Genomic DNA, 17,650 nt, shown 5'->3' with positions numbered 1-17,650 from the left:
TATATTCAAAGTGCTGAAAAGAAAAAAATCTCCAACCAGGAATACTATACCCAGGAAGGTTATCAGCCAGAGTTGAAGAAGAGATAAAGAGCTTCACAGATAAATGAAAAACTTCACCACTACTAAACCAGCATTATAAGAGATGTTAAAGAAAACAAAGAGATGTTTTCTTTAAGTGGAAAAGACTCTAAATAGAAGCAAGAAATTGAAAAACAGGAAAAATTTCCACTGGTAAAGCAAACATTGCAGAGGTAGTAGATCAATTACTTAAAAGGTATGAAGGTTAAAAGACAAAAGTAGCAAAAACTATTATATATAAAAATTAGTTAAGGGAATCACTTAAAGAAAAGGTGTAAAAGAAGATATTATATGTATAAAATGTGGAGGAGAGGGAGTGAGAAATGTAGTTAGAATGTGTTCAAACTTAACTTATCATCAGCTTATACATTGTTATATTCACAGGAGGTCATATAAGAACCCTATGGTAACCACAAACCAAAAACTTATAATACATACACAAAAAAGAAAGACAAGGGAACCCAACCATAACACAAAAGAAAGTCACAAAACACAAGAGAAGAGAGCAAAAGAGGAAGAAAGGATCAAAGAAGAACAATAAAAATGAGGAAACATTTAACAAAATGGCAATAAGAACATACATATCAGTAATTATTTTAAATGTAAATAGCCCAAGTGCCCCAATCAAAATACATAGGGTGACAGAATTGGCAAGTAAACAAGACCCATCTATTTGCTTCCTACAAGAAAATCACTTCAGATCTAAAGACACACACAGACTGAAATGGAAGGGATAAAAAAGATGTACCATGCACATATGGAAAAAAAAGCTGGGGTTGCAATATTTCTATCAGACAAAGTAGACTTCAAAAGAAAGAAAGGAACAAGAGGCACCAAAGGACATTAGAAAATGATAAAGGGATCAGCCCAACAAGAATATATAACAATGATAAACATCTATGTACCCAACATAGGAGCATCTAAATATATAAACCAGACCTAAATATACTAACAGACCTAAAGGGAGAAACTGACAGCAACAGAATAATAGCAGAAGAATTTAATACCATACTTATATCAATGGATAGATCATCCAGACAAAAAATAAAAAAGGCAACAGAGGTATTGAATGGCACATTAGACCAAACAGACTTAACAGATATATACAGAACATTCTACCCCAAAGAAAGAGAATACACATTTTTCTCAAGTGCACATGGAATATTCTCCAAAATAGATTATATATTAGGACACAAAACAAGTCTCAACAAATTTAAGAAGACTGAAATTGTATCAAGCATCTTCTCAGACCACAATGGTATGAAACTAGAAATCAAGTACAAAAAGAAAAAAAAACTGGAGAAAACACAAACACACTGAGGCTAACCAACATGCTTCTAAGTAATCAATGGGTCAAGGAACACATCAGAGAGGAAATCAAGCAATACATGGAGACAAATGAAAACAGAAACATAATGGCTCAAAATATGTGGGATGCAGCAAAAGTGGTTCTAAGAGGGAAGTTTTTAGCAATATAGGCATACCTCAAGAAACAAGAACAATCTCAAATACAACTGAAGGGACTAGAAAAAGAAGAGCAAACAAAACCCTAAATTAGTAGAAGGAGGGACATAATAAAGATCAGAGTGGAAATAAATAAAATAGAGAACACTAAACTAAATAAAAAAATCAATGAAACCATGAGCTGGTTCTTCAAGAAGAGAAACAGAATAGACAAACCCTAAGCCAGATAGAAAAGAGCAAAGGACACAAATAAACAAAATCACAACTGAAAAAAAAAGAAGTTACAAATGACACCAGAAAAATTCAAAGAATTATAAGAGAATTCTATGAAAAATTATGACAATAAATCAGACAACCTAGAAGAAATGGACAAATTCCCACAAACACAAAATCTTTCAAGACTGGCCCAGGAAGAAACAGGAAATATGAACAGAACAATTACTAGTAACAAAATTGAACTGGAAATCAAAAAATTCCCAACAAAGGCCCAATATCAGATGGCTTCATGGGTGAATTCTACCAAACATTTAAAGATGAGCTAATACCTTCCTTCTTAAAGTATTCCAAAAAATAGAAGATGAGGGAATGCTTCCAAACTCATTCTATGAGGCTGGTATTGCTCTAACCAAAACTAGACAAAGACACTACAGACAAAGGAAACTACACACCAGTATCCCTGATGAACACAGACACAAAAAAATCCTCAGCAAAACATTAGCAAACTGAATTCAAAAATATATCAAAAGGATCATTTATCATGACCAAGTGGGGTTTATTCCAGGGATGCAAGGATGGTACAATACCCACAAATCAATCAACATAATACATCACATTAAGAAAAGGAAGGATAAAAACCATTTGATAATCTCAAAAGATGCTGAAAAAGTATTTGACAAAATTCAACATCCATTTATGATAAAAACTTTGAACCCAGTGAGTATAAAAGGAATATACTTTTATATAATAGAGGCCATATAAGACAAACCCACAGCTAACAACATACACAATGGGAAAAGCCTAAATCTTTTCCTCTAGATCATGAACAAGACAAGGATGCCCACTCTCACCACTTTTATTCAACACAGTACTAGAGGTCCTAGCCATAGCAATCAGACAAGAAAAAGAGGTAAAAGTCATTCAAATTGGTAATGAAGAAGTAAAACTGTCACTATTTTAAGATAACATGATATTATGTATAGAAAACCCTAAAACTCCACCAAAAAACTATTGGAACTAATAAATGGGCTCAGCAAAGTTGCAGGATACAAAATCAATATAAAGAAATCTGTTACATTCCTAACAACAAACTAGTAGAAAAAGAAATCAAGAGAACAATTCCATCAAAAAGAATAAAATAACTAGGAATAAACCCAACCAAGAAGATGAAACACCTGTACTCTGAAAACTATAAGACACTCAGAAAAGAAGCTGAAGAAGACACAAATAGATGGAAATCTATCCCATGTTCATGGATAGGAAGAATTAATATTGTCAAAATGGCCATCCTGCCCAAAGCAATTTACAGATTCAATGTAATCCCTATCACAATACCATGGCATTTTTCAATGAACTAGTGCAAAGAATCCTAAAATGTATATAGAACCATAAAAGACCCCAAATAGCCAAAGCAATCTTGAGAAAGAATGAAGCGGGGATACCACATTCCTTGATTTCAGGCACTACTACAAAGCTACAGTGATTAAAACAGTATGGTACTGGCATAAGAACAGACCCATAGATCAATGGAACAGAATAGAGAACACAGAAATAAACCCACATATACATGGTCAATTAATATATGACAAAGGAGCCATGAATATACAATGGGGAAAAACAGTTCCTTCAATAAATGGTGTTGGGAAAACTGGACACCTATATGTAAGAGAATGAAACTAGATCACTGTCTTGCACCATACATAAAAGTGAACTCCAGGTGGATTAACAACTTAATGTAAGACATGAAACCATTACACTTTGGAAGAAACATAGGCAAGAATCTCATGAATGTCAGCATGAGAAATTTCTTTCTAGATACATCTCCCCGGGCAAAGGAAACAAAAGCAGAAATAAACAAGTGTGACTACATCAAACTAAAATGGTTCTGCACAGCAAAGGAAATCCTCAACAAAACAAAAAGATAACCTGCCATATGGGAGAATATATTTGTAAATGATATATCTGATAAGGGGCTATTATCCAAAATATATAAAGAACTCATACAACGCAATACCAAAAAACAAACAAATAATCCAATTTAGAATTGGGCAGAGGACCTGAATAGACATTTTTCCAAAGAAGACATACAGATGATCAACGGGCCCATGAACAGATGCTCCACATCACTAATCATCAGGGAAATGCAAATTAAAACCACATTGAGGTATCACCTCACACCAGTCAAATGGCTACTATCCAAAAGACAGGAAATAACAAGTGTTGGCAAGAATGTAGAAGAAAGGGAAATCTCTTACACTGTTAGTGGGAATGTAAATTCATCCAGCCACTGTGGAAAGTGTGAGGAGGTTCCTCAAAAAACTAAAAACAGAAATTCCATATGACCCAGCAATTCCACTTCTGGGAATTTACCCAAAGAAAACAAAATCACTAATTCAAAAAGATATATGCACTCCTAGGTTTACTACAGCATTATTTACAATAGCAAAGATATGGAAGCAACCCAAGTATTCACTGATAGATGAATAGATAAAGAAGATATGGTACATATACAAAATAGAATATTAACCATAAAAACAAGTACCAAATGACTTCACTCACTTGGTGGAATATAAAAACAAAACAAAACTGAAGGAACAAAATAGGCAGTAGACCCACAAACTCCAAGAAGGGACTAGTGATTACCAAAGGGGAGGGGCTGGGAAGGGTGGGTGGGAAGGGAGGGAGAAGGGCTGGTCACAGGGAAGGCAGTATAGTATGGAGAAGATAAGTAGTGACTCTATAGCATCTTACTATGCTGATGGACAGTGACTGCAATGGGCAGTGGTGAGGATTTGATAATATGGGTGAATGTTGAAACCACAATATTGTTCATATAAAACCTTCATAAGTTTGTATATCAATGAAATTTTAATAAAAAAAACAGTATTAACCATAAAAAAGAAGGAAATCTTGCCATTTGTGACATGAATGAACCTAGAGGGTATCATGCTAAGTGAAATAAACAAGGCAGAGAAAGACAAATACCAAATACCATATGATGTTAATTACATGTGGAATCTAAAAAGCAAAACACACCAACAAAAAAGAAATATAGCCACAAATATGGACAACAAACTGTTGGTTACCATTGGGTGGGGGTGGGGGATAAAAAGGTACAAACTGCAAATTGTACAGTAAGTTTGTTACAGGAATAGAAGTACAACATAGAGAATATAACCAATAATAATTGTAATACCTTGGTAGGGTAATGGATAACTACACTTATCGTGGCAAGCATCTAGTAAAGCATGTAATTATTGAGGCTCCATGTTGTACATCTGAAACCAGTGTAATATTGTATTTCAACTTTATTCCAATTTGAAAAATTAAAAGACAACCTATATAATAGTAACACATAGTTGCAAATTAAATATCTGATAAGAGTCTATCTAGTATACAGAATATATAAAGAACCCTTACATCATAATAACAAAAAGACAACCAGATTTACAAGTGGACAAAGGATCTCGATAGACATTTCTCCAACGAAGATACACAGATGGCCAACAAGCACATGAAAAGACTCTCAACATTACTTGTCATCAGGGAAATGCTAATCAAACTATAGTGAGCTATCACTTCGTACTTCCTAGGATGGCTGTAATGAAAAAGTGAGATAATAAGTGTTGACAAAGATGTGAAGAAATAAACCTCATACACTGCTAGTTAGAATGTAAATAGTGCAGCCACTTTGGAAAACATTCTTGAAGTTCCTCATAAAGAAAACATAATGTTGCCATTTGACCCAACAATTATACTCCTATGTAAATACCCAAGAGAAATAAAAACATACATCCACAGAAAACACCTATGATTATTCACAGCAGCATTATTCATAATAGCCAAAAGGTGGACTAAACTCAAATGATCATTGCTGAATATATCAACAAAATATCATTTACTCTTACAACAGAATATTATTAAACTATAAATTAATGAAGTACTGAAACATGCTACGAAATGAATCTTAAAAATATTACACTAAGTGGAAGAAGCCAGTCACAAAAAAACCATATATTATGTGCTTCCATTTATTATATGAAATGCCCAGGATGGGCAAATCCATAAAGATAGTAGGTTCATGGTTGCTAAGCCCTTAGAGTGGGAGATGTGGGGAATGACTGTTTAAAGAGTATGGGGTTTACTTTTGGGGTGATGAAAGTGTTCTGATATAGCAAGTGGTGATGGTTGTACAATATTGCTAATGTACTAGATGTTACTGAATTGTATACTCTAAAATGATTAAAAGGTAAATTTTGTTATGTGAATCTTACCACAGTACAAAAAAAGAGAGAATGGCCGACAAACAAAAACAACACAGACTAACAATATTTCTATGATAATAATAGAAATCCTTCTGTGTTATTTGATTTACAAACTAGACAATGGCATTATGGGTCTAACATCACAGCACTAGAAGTTTAAGGAAGAGCTATTATTCATCAAAGGAAAATTACCTGGAGGGGAAAAATGGAACTTCTTATATAGAGAAATAAATCTAACGTAAGAAAAAATAAGATTTTCTTTCAGAGAAAAAGTGAGTTCCCTCTGGACAAGAAAGTGTATCTTTCCCCTCACCTCGCCCTGGGCTGATGGCTGTGAGGAGAGGCTTATGGTCACTCATTTCCTCCTGTCTCTGCTTTTCAGAAACCATTTCCAGTTCCTTTTTGGCTAGTACTGTGCCAGATGGGTAGAACAGGCCAGTGGTCTGTGTGCCTACGTCCTTCTTAGGGCCAGCATCAGGTCTGGTCAAAGGAACACTCAGGAACTGCCAGGCAGATCGGGGCTTTGAGCAAGGCAGAAAACATAAAATACTAGAATTTAATTAATCTTCATATTATTCATAGAAAACAATTCAAATCAGAAATAAAAGTATCTCCAAAAAACTGTGCTTTGAACTAAAAGAGGTTGTCAGACCTTGCCTCATATTCCTTGCTTCTGTCTTTCCCAGCAACTCCCAGTGTGATCCCCAAAGCCAGCCTCATCCGTTTGGCCATTTACTGTTTCAAATTCAGCAAAATCAACTGATGTTCCCTGTCCTCCTGCCTGAGGCCTGGAAGAAATCTATCTTTCAGCACTAAGTCCAATGGAGCATAGACTTTACTGTCCATCCACACACTCCACCACTGGGCACCAATTTTTTCTCTGAGATACTCTCCTGCAACTGGATCTGGGGACTTGAGAGGACTGCCATGTAAGGCTGTACAGGCTGTGCACTGCACAACAGCACTGCTTCTAAAGGGGTAACATTCACATAGAGGACATCTTATATTTGCATATTTACTAGGACAATTTTTCTGGTATATGGATGAAAATGTCTAACAAAATAAGTATATTGCAATCTATTCCCAACAGATGGCAGTAAGTGCCTTGAGAAAAGAATACCTTTACCTCATGTGTACAAAGGTACCTTACAGGTTATTGGCAGTCCCAATCTATAAATCTTTCAATCAGGTTAAGAAAGCCAAGAACTCCCTAAATATGAAAGAAGCTGCTGAGTGCATGTGCATTCCAATAATTATCAATCTTCAAATTTTAATGAAGAGCTAAGAAGAAACCTGACGTCTTATATGGCTTAGAGAAATTCATAAAAAAGGTATTAAGAAGAGATTAAATCCTTCTGAAAATAAACTTCTGAGGTTTTTCTCAAACTTTGCCCAGTTGTTATAAATGGCAGAAGCAGTTTTATATACCCGATGAAAATTTTCTAAAATATAAAAGGGCATGGAGAAAAGTTCATGGTATGCTATGTAAGAAATTCAAGATAAATACATTCTATCTCATGTATTTTAAATCCACTTCTGCCTAATACATTACTTTTATTGCCTTGCATATGCAATTAGACCTCAAACTATTATGGGTAAATGCATATTTACATCTTTGAATTCTGAAGAAATCACTTGTGTGTGTAAAACCTATATTGATTGAAGTAATTTTCACATCTAGCTCAAAGTCCATGTGAAAGGTCTAAATGTTTTGGCTCTCTTTCCCAGGGTTGATTCACAAGGTAGAGTGTACAAACTCAGTTATAATCTTTTCCTGAGCACCAGTTCTGACTACAGTGAAGGCCTTACCTCAGCCAAAGAGCCAGGTCCTCCAGCAGCTAGAGACAGGCTCTTGTCCATGCTAAGTTTTGCCAAGGACTTCACATAAATACCACAGGAGCCACAGAACCGGGCAGATGGGTGATTGCTGGCCCCACATTTAGGGCAAACAGAGTAGCAAGCAGGAATGCCAGGCTAAAGGATTGAACATATTTTTATATTTTCATGAGTATTACTCATAGTTTTCCTATATAAATTATTCCTATACCATATAATCTCCAGTCATCAAAATAACATATGCCCATCCCCTTTGACCCTGCAATTCTATCTTCTAAAATTTATCCTAAAGATGGACAAGTATACAAGGAAGTATATCCAAGATTATTGTCCTGCAGGACTGTGGTTTTAGAGGAGATAAGTGAACCAACCTAAATGTTCAGCAACAGAGGATGGCCTACATGTATCATGGTACATATAGACAGTGGAATGAATGAGGCCACTGAAAAGAATGAGGAGGTTACTAACAAGATATGATGCTATGTGAAAAGAACTAGATCAGTGTTCATATTAAACTAGCGCTCTACTTATTAATGCACTGAATGGCTGAAACACCACCTCAGAACCTGGGCAATGGTGACTGCTTCTGGGGACAGGAGCGGTGAAACTAGGATGAAGGGAGACTAACCCTTCACACTAAACCTTTCGTATTATTTACATGCAACACATACTCAGATAAATAATTTTGAGTGTTTCATTAAAAAGGTTAGCAGACAATTCATAAAAATAAATACTGGTAGTCAATAAATGAGTGAAAAAGTTTAACTTCAAAGATATGCAAATTAAAACAGCAATGAGAGAACATTCTCAATTTTAGAGAATTAATTATCTCTGTCTCCAGGTGCTTAGGTAAATAGGTGCTAGTACCCAAGTCCTGAGAAGTGGTTTCTGTGAGGCAGTGGAGGAGCCTGGCTCTCCCTAGGATGGAGGGAGGCACTCAGCACAAAACAGCCCCGGGGTAACATACCCACCTTGGCTCCACACCAGTCACAGAAGCGAGCCTCCCGGCGATTGCGGTGACCACATTTGGAGCAGGACATGGTCTCCCCTCTCTGGGTGGGCAGAGGAGGAGCTTTATCTCCACTGCACCTGGACTGGTGAACATATGGCATTTATAGGCAGATCAATGCTCTCCCACCCAACACACAATCCAGAAAAGGAAAAAAAAAGCTGTAAATCAATGCAAGCCCTGGAAATAAGGTATTTTTGCCCAAAAGAATAAAATTAAGATGCGCTTCACCAATTAATAAATTAGTATAAAGAGCACGAATTCCTTCATAGTGAGCTGATGAAATGGGTGCCTCATGTATCTTGATATTCCTCAGTACTTTTAATCCCAAGGGTAGCAAGCCCATGGTTGATGTGCTATGACAATACTGATGAAACAATGAAGGAGAGATGAGCTACCGAAGGTGTCATTATTGAGGTTTGTCTTATATCTTGTAGGATTCTGGTCTCCATCTGGAAATGTGAATTTATTTTCCACTCCTGACATAAAAGAATTCTTCTATTCTGGGAAGGGAGTCGGAAGCAGTTCATGGGGATTTCCTAAAGGCAGTTAGGTAGGCCTGGGTTAGAATCTTTGCTCCCACTTCTTGCTTGCTATTGCCTGGTAAGAGATTTTCTCGTCAAACAAATGGGATGATAGTATTTGTCACTGCTACCTGATAATCCGCTATGTGCAGGCAGTGTTCTGACTGCTGCCCCCGGACCCTCACATCAAACCACACGACAGACATGCGAGGATGGTGCCATCATCACCTCTGTTTTACAGGGAAGGGAAACTGAAGCACAAGGAGGGTGAGACCCAAGATTTGAACCCAGGCCATCCAACTCTAAATCCTGACTTTTATCCATGACTCCATGCAGCCTCTTCAATACCACGGATCTTCCTTACACAGATCCGGGGGGGCGGTGGTTCAGATGGTTAACGCCAGTTAAGTATGTAGGAATGATTAGCACAGGGTCAAGCTCCACGTGTTGGCTTCCTGCCCTTCTCATCTTGCTTTCCACCAGGTCCTGATTTCTTTAAGAGAAGGGACTATCATTGATTGACTATCATCAATCAATGAATTATTGATTCAACTGATAACTAAACATGTGTACTGCTAAGAATGTGTACACTAGGGAAAATGTTTTCTATAGTGAGTTTTTCCTCCTAGACCAATATTTTAGGCACCTTTATTCACCTAGCTGTATCCTGTTTTACTTCAGCGACTATTTTGTTATCTTAAAATAGGCATCTAGCCAGAAAGAAGCTACATCAGCCCCCAAAATCCACCGAGACCGAGAAAGATGATTCTCTGTGTACACTCATGTTCATCTCATTTCTGAGCAATTAGAGGGAGACTCCTTGGTGTAAATCAAAAGAGAAACCCTTGCACACTTTTGCTTCAGACTTAAATTTCAATTTACCCGAATGTTAAAATAAGGTTTTGAAATAAAACTTGCTGGCCCAAATCTCTAAATATAAAACCTTCAGATCTTCCATTTAAATGCATCTACTGCTCAAGTGGATTTTTTAAAGAACGAAAAGTTATCTTACCCCATTCATATTAAGGCTAAACAAAAAAGTACATAAAGCTGCTATCAGACTGAACAGACACTGTTCCTTCTATGGTACTTCGAAGATAAAGATTCTAACTGACAGCTAAACTCAGATCTACCACTCAGACAGAAATACAGTTTGGAAACTAATTCAATTTTGGAATTGTTCCTGCAAGTTTGTTGGTAGGTGAGACCCAGAAACAGTTACATCATTGACAGTAAATAAAATCAATTTGAATTATTTTACTATTTATGTAAGGTGTTTAGAACATCTGAGAAAATAAATCTTTTGCTTGGCAACTTAGTTGACTTTATCAGCAAAATCATTCCAAGAATTTCCAAGTACCATTGTTTTCTATTTTTATGTTTTCTCAAGATATTTTTCTCTCTGGTGCCCTGGAAAATTATAAAGATTATAAAGTGTAATTTCATGATGGGAGAGTGACATGAAGTCTGAAACCACATTAAGTCACAGAGATAAATAGCAATCAACAAAAGACTACCCTAAAATTGCATTAGATTTGATTTGGGAATAAATTGGCTTTCATATTAAGTTTGCCAGATCATTAGTGTGTTTTTAGTTTCAGTTCTGAAAGAGAAACACAAAGTCATTATAGAAATCACCTTTAAAAAAAAACTATACAGATTTTCTTTGTGGTAGTGACAGAGTAAGACCATACCAAATGATTCCTATCCAGAAAATAACTATAAAACCTGCTCATAATGCATGAAGAATGAACAGGAGCAGAGAGACTCCTGTAGGAAGTGCACACAAGTATACAGAGTTAGGTCCCTTTTAGCCTGGGGCTAAGGCCTGTCAGCACAGAGCAAGTGAAATGGTGGGTAAAGGGCAGTATTTCCAGCTACTAGAACCAGGAAACTGAAGCTGGGGAATAGGATTTCAGTAGAGAAAGAGAAAGAAGTAACTATTCTGGAACAGAAAAATACAATATTTGAAATAAAATATTTACTGGATATACTTACTAGCTAAAAGGAGATAATAAAGGGTAAGTGAGCTTGAACATAGGTGAATCGAAATTATATGCAATGTAAAGAAAAGAAAAAAATTTTAACGAGCAAAACATCAGGGACCTATTGGATTATATCAACCAATTCAACAGATATGTGCATGGAATCTAAGGAGAGTAGATGGTGAGTAGAGTAGAAAAATCATTAAAGAAATCATGGCTGAACAATTCCCAAAGTTGATGAAAGACAGAGATTTACAGTTATAAAATGCTCAATGAACACCAACTAGAATGATCACCGAGAAGCTCACGCTGACATGCATTTTAGCCAACTCTTTGAAAACCAAAGATAAAAAGCAAATCTTAAAAGCAGCAAGAAAAAAATGACACGTCACCTTTTTGGTAACATCAATCTGATTAACATCCAACTTCTGATTAGAAACCATGGAAGACAGAAGAGAATGGAACATCCTTAAAGTTTTGAAAGGAAGTTATTGTCAAACCAAAATTATATAGCTATCAAACTTACCCTTTCAGAATGAAAGTGAAAAAGAAATTTTTAGATAAAAGAGAACTATGAGAGCTCATTACCAGCAGACCTATACTATATGAAATGATAGAGTTCTGTTTGAAGGGAGATGATATTTGAGAGAAAACTGGATCTTCAGAAAAGGGTAACAAACATCAAAAATTGTAAATACCCGCATAAGTACAAAAACAGGTTTTTATCTTTTTGCTTTTTTCCTCTTCTTTATAAACCATATAATTGTTTAAAGAAGAAATTACAACATTTTCATAGGGCTTAGAATGTACATAGGTGTAGTAATATATACAACTGTAACATAAAGGACAGGGGAGAGGGATATGAACCTATATGGTTGCAAGATTTCTGTGTTTTTACCTGATGTGGTCCAATAATAACTAATTAGACTATAAAAAGTCAAACATCTACATTTTAATCACTATGGGAACTACTAAAAAAATAATGCCAATAAATACAATTAAAATAACCAAAACGAAAATTAAAATGGAATTCTAAAAGTATTCAAATAACCCAAAAGAGGCAGGAAAGTAGGGACAAAGATAACAAAACAGATAGAAAATCAAATAATTAAATGGTAGATCAAAACCTGACTACATCAGTAATTACAGTAACTTTGATGAACTAAACCTTCTACTTAAAAGACAGAAATTGCCTCAAAGGATTTACAAAAAAGAAAAAACAACCACATGCAAGCCACAGACAAGAGCCAGCTATAGAGGCTGAAAGTAAATACATAGTCCATGCAAACAATAAAAATAAGAAGGCTGGGGTGGCTCTAACAATTTAGGATAAAATAGGTTTTAGAAACAAATGGTTTATGAGAGACATGTATGACCATAAAAGTTTTAAATTCACCAGGAATACATAACAATCAAAAATATTTACATGCCTGACAAAATACATGATGTAAAAATGGACAGAATTACAGGGAGAAGTAAACAATTACAGAATCATTGTTGAAGGTTTTAATACCCTACTCAGCATTTGCTAGAGCAATTAGATAATATTGATAAGACATATAAGATCTGTCTGTGCAACATTCTGCTTTAACTTACTTGATAGTTATAGAATATTATAATCATAATAATAGAAAACACATTCTTTTCAAGTGTACCTGGTATATTTTCAGGGTTAGACTATATAGTGGACCATAAAACAAGTCTCATTAATTTAAAATAGCTGAAATATATAGTGTGTTATCTGATTATAATGAAATCAAATTATAAATCACTGGCAATAACATAATTAGGAAACCCCATATACTTGGGAATTAAACAACCAATCTACAAATAAATCATAGGTCAAAGAAGAAATCATAAGAGCAATTAGTAAATGTTTTGAACTGAACTATAATGAAACTATAGCTTACATAAATTTGTGGGATGTTGCTCAAGAAGTTCTTATTAATAAATTTATAATTTATGTTAGAAAAGGAGAGAAAATTTAATGAGTTATCACCTTAAGAAATTTTGAAAAGAAGATCAAAGCCCAAGGCAAAGAGAAAAAAGGAAACAATAAAGATGAAAAAAATTTTTAAAGGAAACAAAAACTAGAGAAAATCAATGAACCAGAGCTTGTGTTTTGGAAAGATCAATGAAATGTATAAGTCTCTAGCTTTTGAGAGGGTGAGAGGAAAGAAGGACGGAGGGAGAAAGAGAGAGAACACAAATTACAAACATCAGGACTGAAAGGGGATGTCACTACAGATCCTACAGACATTAAAATGGCAAAAAAGGAATGTCATTAATAAAATGCCTGATAATATTAGTGATGAGATAGAGAAATGAACCTTCCGATATTGCTGGTGGGAATGCAAAACAGTGCAGCTGTTTGGGAAAACATATGGCACCATCTTCCTAATCTTAAATATGAACTTAGATAGGATCCAGTAATCATACTCCAAGGTATTACCCAAGAGAAATGAAAACTATGTACACACAAAGATTTGCACATGAATGTTCAAAGTGACATTATTTAAAATATCCCCAAACTGGAAACAACACAAATGCCCGTGAAGTGATGAGTGGATCAGTCAGTTGTGGTATGTCCACACTGTGGAATACTACCATCAAAATGAAAAAAATATGAATGCAACAGCATGAATGAACCTCAAAACATTAAGCTAAGTGCAGGAAATCAAACACAAAAAGCTACATACTTCTGTACAAGTCAAAACCATTATGTCAAAAAAGATCAGCATTTTCTGGGGCTGGTGGTCATGGGAGGAGCTCAACTGCAAAGGGGCACAGGAAAATTTTTTAGGGGAATGGAATTGTTTTGTGGTGGTGGTTAAAATGACTATAAATAATTGCCAACATTCTTTAAACACTAAAGTTAAAGTAGGTGAGTTTTACTGCACATAAATTATACTTCAGTAAAGCTTGGAACAAAAAGGATTCTTTTAAATCAACTAGTCTTAGACTGTCAGTAATTTGATACAACCTTAAAAGATACCTTGTCCAGCTCCCCTGTTATGGGGAGTATGCCCCTCTGAAGATTATATTTATTGATTATCATCAACATTGAACATTTAGCAGTCACTAAATATACACAGGACTGGCACATGCAGTCAACCTACCTCTTGTGATGAAAGCAGGGCCCCCTCGCAGGTGACACAGTATTCCAGATGGGCAGGATTGCCCGTGCCACAGGTGCGGCAGATAACTTTCTCCTTGAAAACAGAGAATAATACATGTTCCTCTGTGCAAAGAAATCATCAAGCAGTCTTTCAGCCAATCAGCCAGCTTTAGAGCCTGTTTTAACACCCATGCCCTGAGGTTGGGTTGGTTTAGGAAATATTCCAACATAAACAGTGTCAGACAAATGAACATAGTTTTAAAAGAAACAAAACCCAAAATGAATAAACTGAAAAAGAGTATTCATTTGGCCCTGGGAAGGCAAATACAATATTCTGCACTGATTATGTGTGAGTTATTATTTTTTTCTCTGTGAAAAATGTGGTCAGTAAACTCTCCATCTCCTGGCTTAAACAATAAACAGAAAGGCCCAGGACCAGCAAAAGCTTATCTATGTGTTCATGAGTAACTTAGTTCTTGGACTGTGGTTTACTCCATGAGCTCCATATTTAAATATGAATTTAGGGTAGCTCTGAAGTTTCTCACTTAGAAACGGAAAAGTGGAAACAGGCTTTCTCAGGAAAGACTGCCTAAGAAAACGAATGGTAAGTGCTACTTTTCAAGTCAGGAACCTGAAGGTAAGTTGCAATATGAAAAAGAAAGAAAGAAAGAGAATGATTATTAAAACAGCCTAACTGGAGTTCAGCTCTCAGAGGTTTGCTAGTGTCTGATTGGTCACTGAACACCATCAGGATACTACCTCCTGCAACTGTCAATGGCCCATGAAGCTCAGATGCTCCTTTCTACTCCAGTATGTGTTCCTCAGGTGTCCCAACACTGGTACAGTATGTTCTGAAGTTAATACAGGTAAGGAAGACAAGTACAAGAAAGGCCAACTCCTTGGATTTTAGTGTGACTGCTGCTAGGTAGGCCTATCAATTGCCTGGCCTTTCCAAGTCTGGCTAACTCTACTTTAGTAGAAGCCTCCAGGGTCTTCCTAGGAGCCTGAACCAACTCAGAAACCACAGTTCCCAATGCAGTTCCCAACACAGAGCATTCTTAGAGTGATGGCTGAGGAACTGCTATTCAAAGTGGCCGAGAATCACAGAATTGCTCTCACTGAGTCCTAACACTCCCTAGTTCCAGCTTTCTAAAAGTTGCTTCAAGTCTCCATGATATGATCTGCAATCGCCAGAGCTTTCCTGCATTTAGGACTCACTGTGAGATTCCTTAAGATGTGGCCTCCGAAAGATCTGGTGAACCCGACTAAAAAGTGAAACAAATTTCCTGCCCTGTGTTAAAACATACTGAGCTCAAATGAAAATAATAATCTAGCTGCTGTGGTAGGAAACACTTCCTCCAGAGAGAGAAGACTATAGACCAAGTGAAACTGCCTACTTTTTAAGTCTCACAGCTTCCCTCAAGATGCTCAACTTGCAGGGCCCACAATCCAAAATCAGTACGACCCCAAAGAGTTGCCACGTCTGTGTGTGTGTGGTAGGGGGCGGGGCAAGCGTGTGTGTACACACATGCACATGCTTTCATGTGCATGTGCAAGTGTATGTACGTGTTAAGAGCACCTGAAATCTCCTGTCTTAGTACATTTCCAGTATACAAAGATGGACATGTTAATTAGCCTGACTGTAGAAATTATGTCACTACATAAATGTACATCAAAACACCACCACTTTATATATAAAACTCTTATTAAAACAAATAAATTTTTTTTTGAGAGGGCATCTCTCATATTTATTGATCAAATGGTTGTTAACAACAATAAAATTCTGTATAGGGGACTTAATGCACAATCATTAATCAACCCCAAGCCTATTTCTCAAGTCTCCAATCTTCTGAAGCATAATGAACAAGTTCCAAATAAGTATTTTTTTAAACTAGCATGTCATAAACTTTTCCCAATCCAAACTATCTCAGCCCAATCCTAATCGTGCTTTACAAAACTCTCTTTAAATTTTTTTTTGTTAATAAACTTTATTTTTTAGAGTTTTAGGTTCACATCAAAACTGAACAGAAGAGGTGGGCTGGGTGTCGGCGGGCGGCGGCGGCCTCTGGGCAGTAGAGGGGGCTCCGGGGCTGAGTCCTCGACGACGCCAGTCGCGGAGGCGGCACCAAGGGCACTGGGTAGAGGGGCAAGTTGGTCACCGCCGCCCCGGGGGTGGTGGAAGAGCCGCGTCGGAGGAGGGGGCGGGTGGGGGAGGGAGGGGCAGGCAGCCTCTTCGCCGCGGCACTTTTTAAATTTTTTCGGGTGTCGCAGCGGCGACCCCTCCGCGCCGCTGTCCCTGATCCACGGAGCGACGACAGCCGCTGCCTAACCTGGAAAGGACCTTGTCAGCATGCTGCATCACCTCAGGGAATGCCATCACATGGAGCACACGGGAATAGCTGCCTCAAGGAGGAATGCCAGCTCCTGAGCAGGCCTCACTGGTGGAGGAGGGGCAACCACAGACCCACCAGGAAGCTGCCTCCACTGGCCCAGGCATGGAACCCGAGACCACAGCCACCACTATTCTAGCTTCCGTGAAGGAGCAGGAGCTTCAGTTTCAACGACTCACCCGAGAACTGAAAGTGGAGAGGCAGATTGTTGCCAGTCAGCTGGAAAGATGTAGGCTTGGGGCAGAATCCCCCAGCATCACCAGCACCAGGGACACAAAGATACCAAAACCTGGAAATTTCCAGTCCAGCAGGAGGGACCATTATGCATAACTAACGATGTGACCAAGTACCTTGGTAGCAGCATAAAATATATGACTACATTTTATAATTTTTATTTTGTGAAGTGCACTGTGTTAATCAGATTACATTGCCTGTCTTGGCTTGGTTCCAGGAAGTTTTACCTTGTCTTTGATTCTCATGTCCTTGGGTGAAAATACTTTCTTGTATTTTAAGAAAGAGAACAATAAGCATTACACCTATTGCATAACAGACGCTTGGGCTGGTAGATGTTTTGTGCCCATTATCTTCTTATTGTTCAATAAGGTTTACTTTTTCGTGTTTTTGAGTTTTCATTCAATTTGGTTTTAATTATTATTGTAGACCTGAATTCAACATTAGGATGCTATTTTCCCCTAAAGATAGTGTTATTCTATTGGTTTTTCCACTGGGGTGTCAGTAAGTGGTTTAAGGAGACTTAAGTACCCT

The 17,650-nt window shown here is 37.0% G+C and overlaps 1 protein-coding gene across 2 annotated transcripts in view; it reads right to left on the bottom strand.

Annotated features, from left to right (window-relative positions):
• Positions 1–17,650, bottom strand: part of DZANK1 (double zinc ribbon and ankyrin repeat domains 1) — a 115,095-nt gene that overhangs the window by 36,947 nt on the left and 60,498 nt on the right. For both annotated transcript variants that reach the window (XM_036892220.2, XM_057502696.1), the window contains 4 exons: positions 14,497–14,589; positions 8,831–8,953; positions 7,833–7,997; positions 6,337–6,544 (listed from right to left, as the gene is read on the bottom strand). In XM_036892220.2, the coding sequence (XP_036748115.2) occupies positions 6,337–6,544; positions 7,833–7,997; positions 8,831–8,953; positions 14,497–14,589 (589 nt within the window). The remainder of the gene's footprint in view (positions 1–6,336; positions 6,545–7,832; positions 7,998–8,830; positions 8,954–14,496; positions 14,590–17,650) is intronic.

Source organism: Manis pentadactyla, chromosome 5 (assembly GCF_030020395.1).
Source record: "Manis pentadactyla isolate mManPen7 chromosome 5, mManPen7.hap1, whole genome shotgun sequence".
Lineage (NCBI taxonomy): Eukaryota > Metazoa > Chordata > Mammalia > Pholidota > Manidae > Manis > Manis pentadactyla.
The sequence above is the reverse complement of the archived record's forward strand: the minus strand, read 5'-3'. Positions and strand labels throughout refer to the sequence as shown.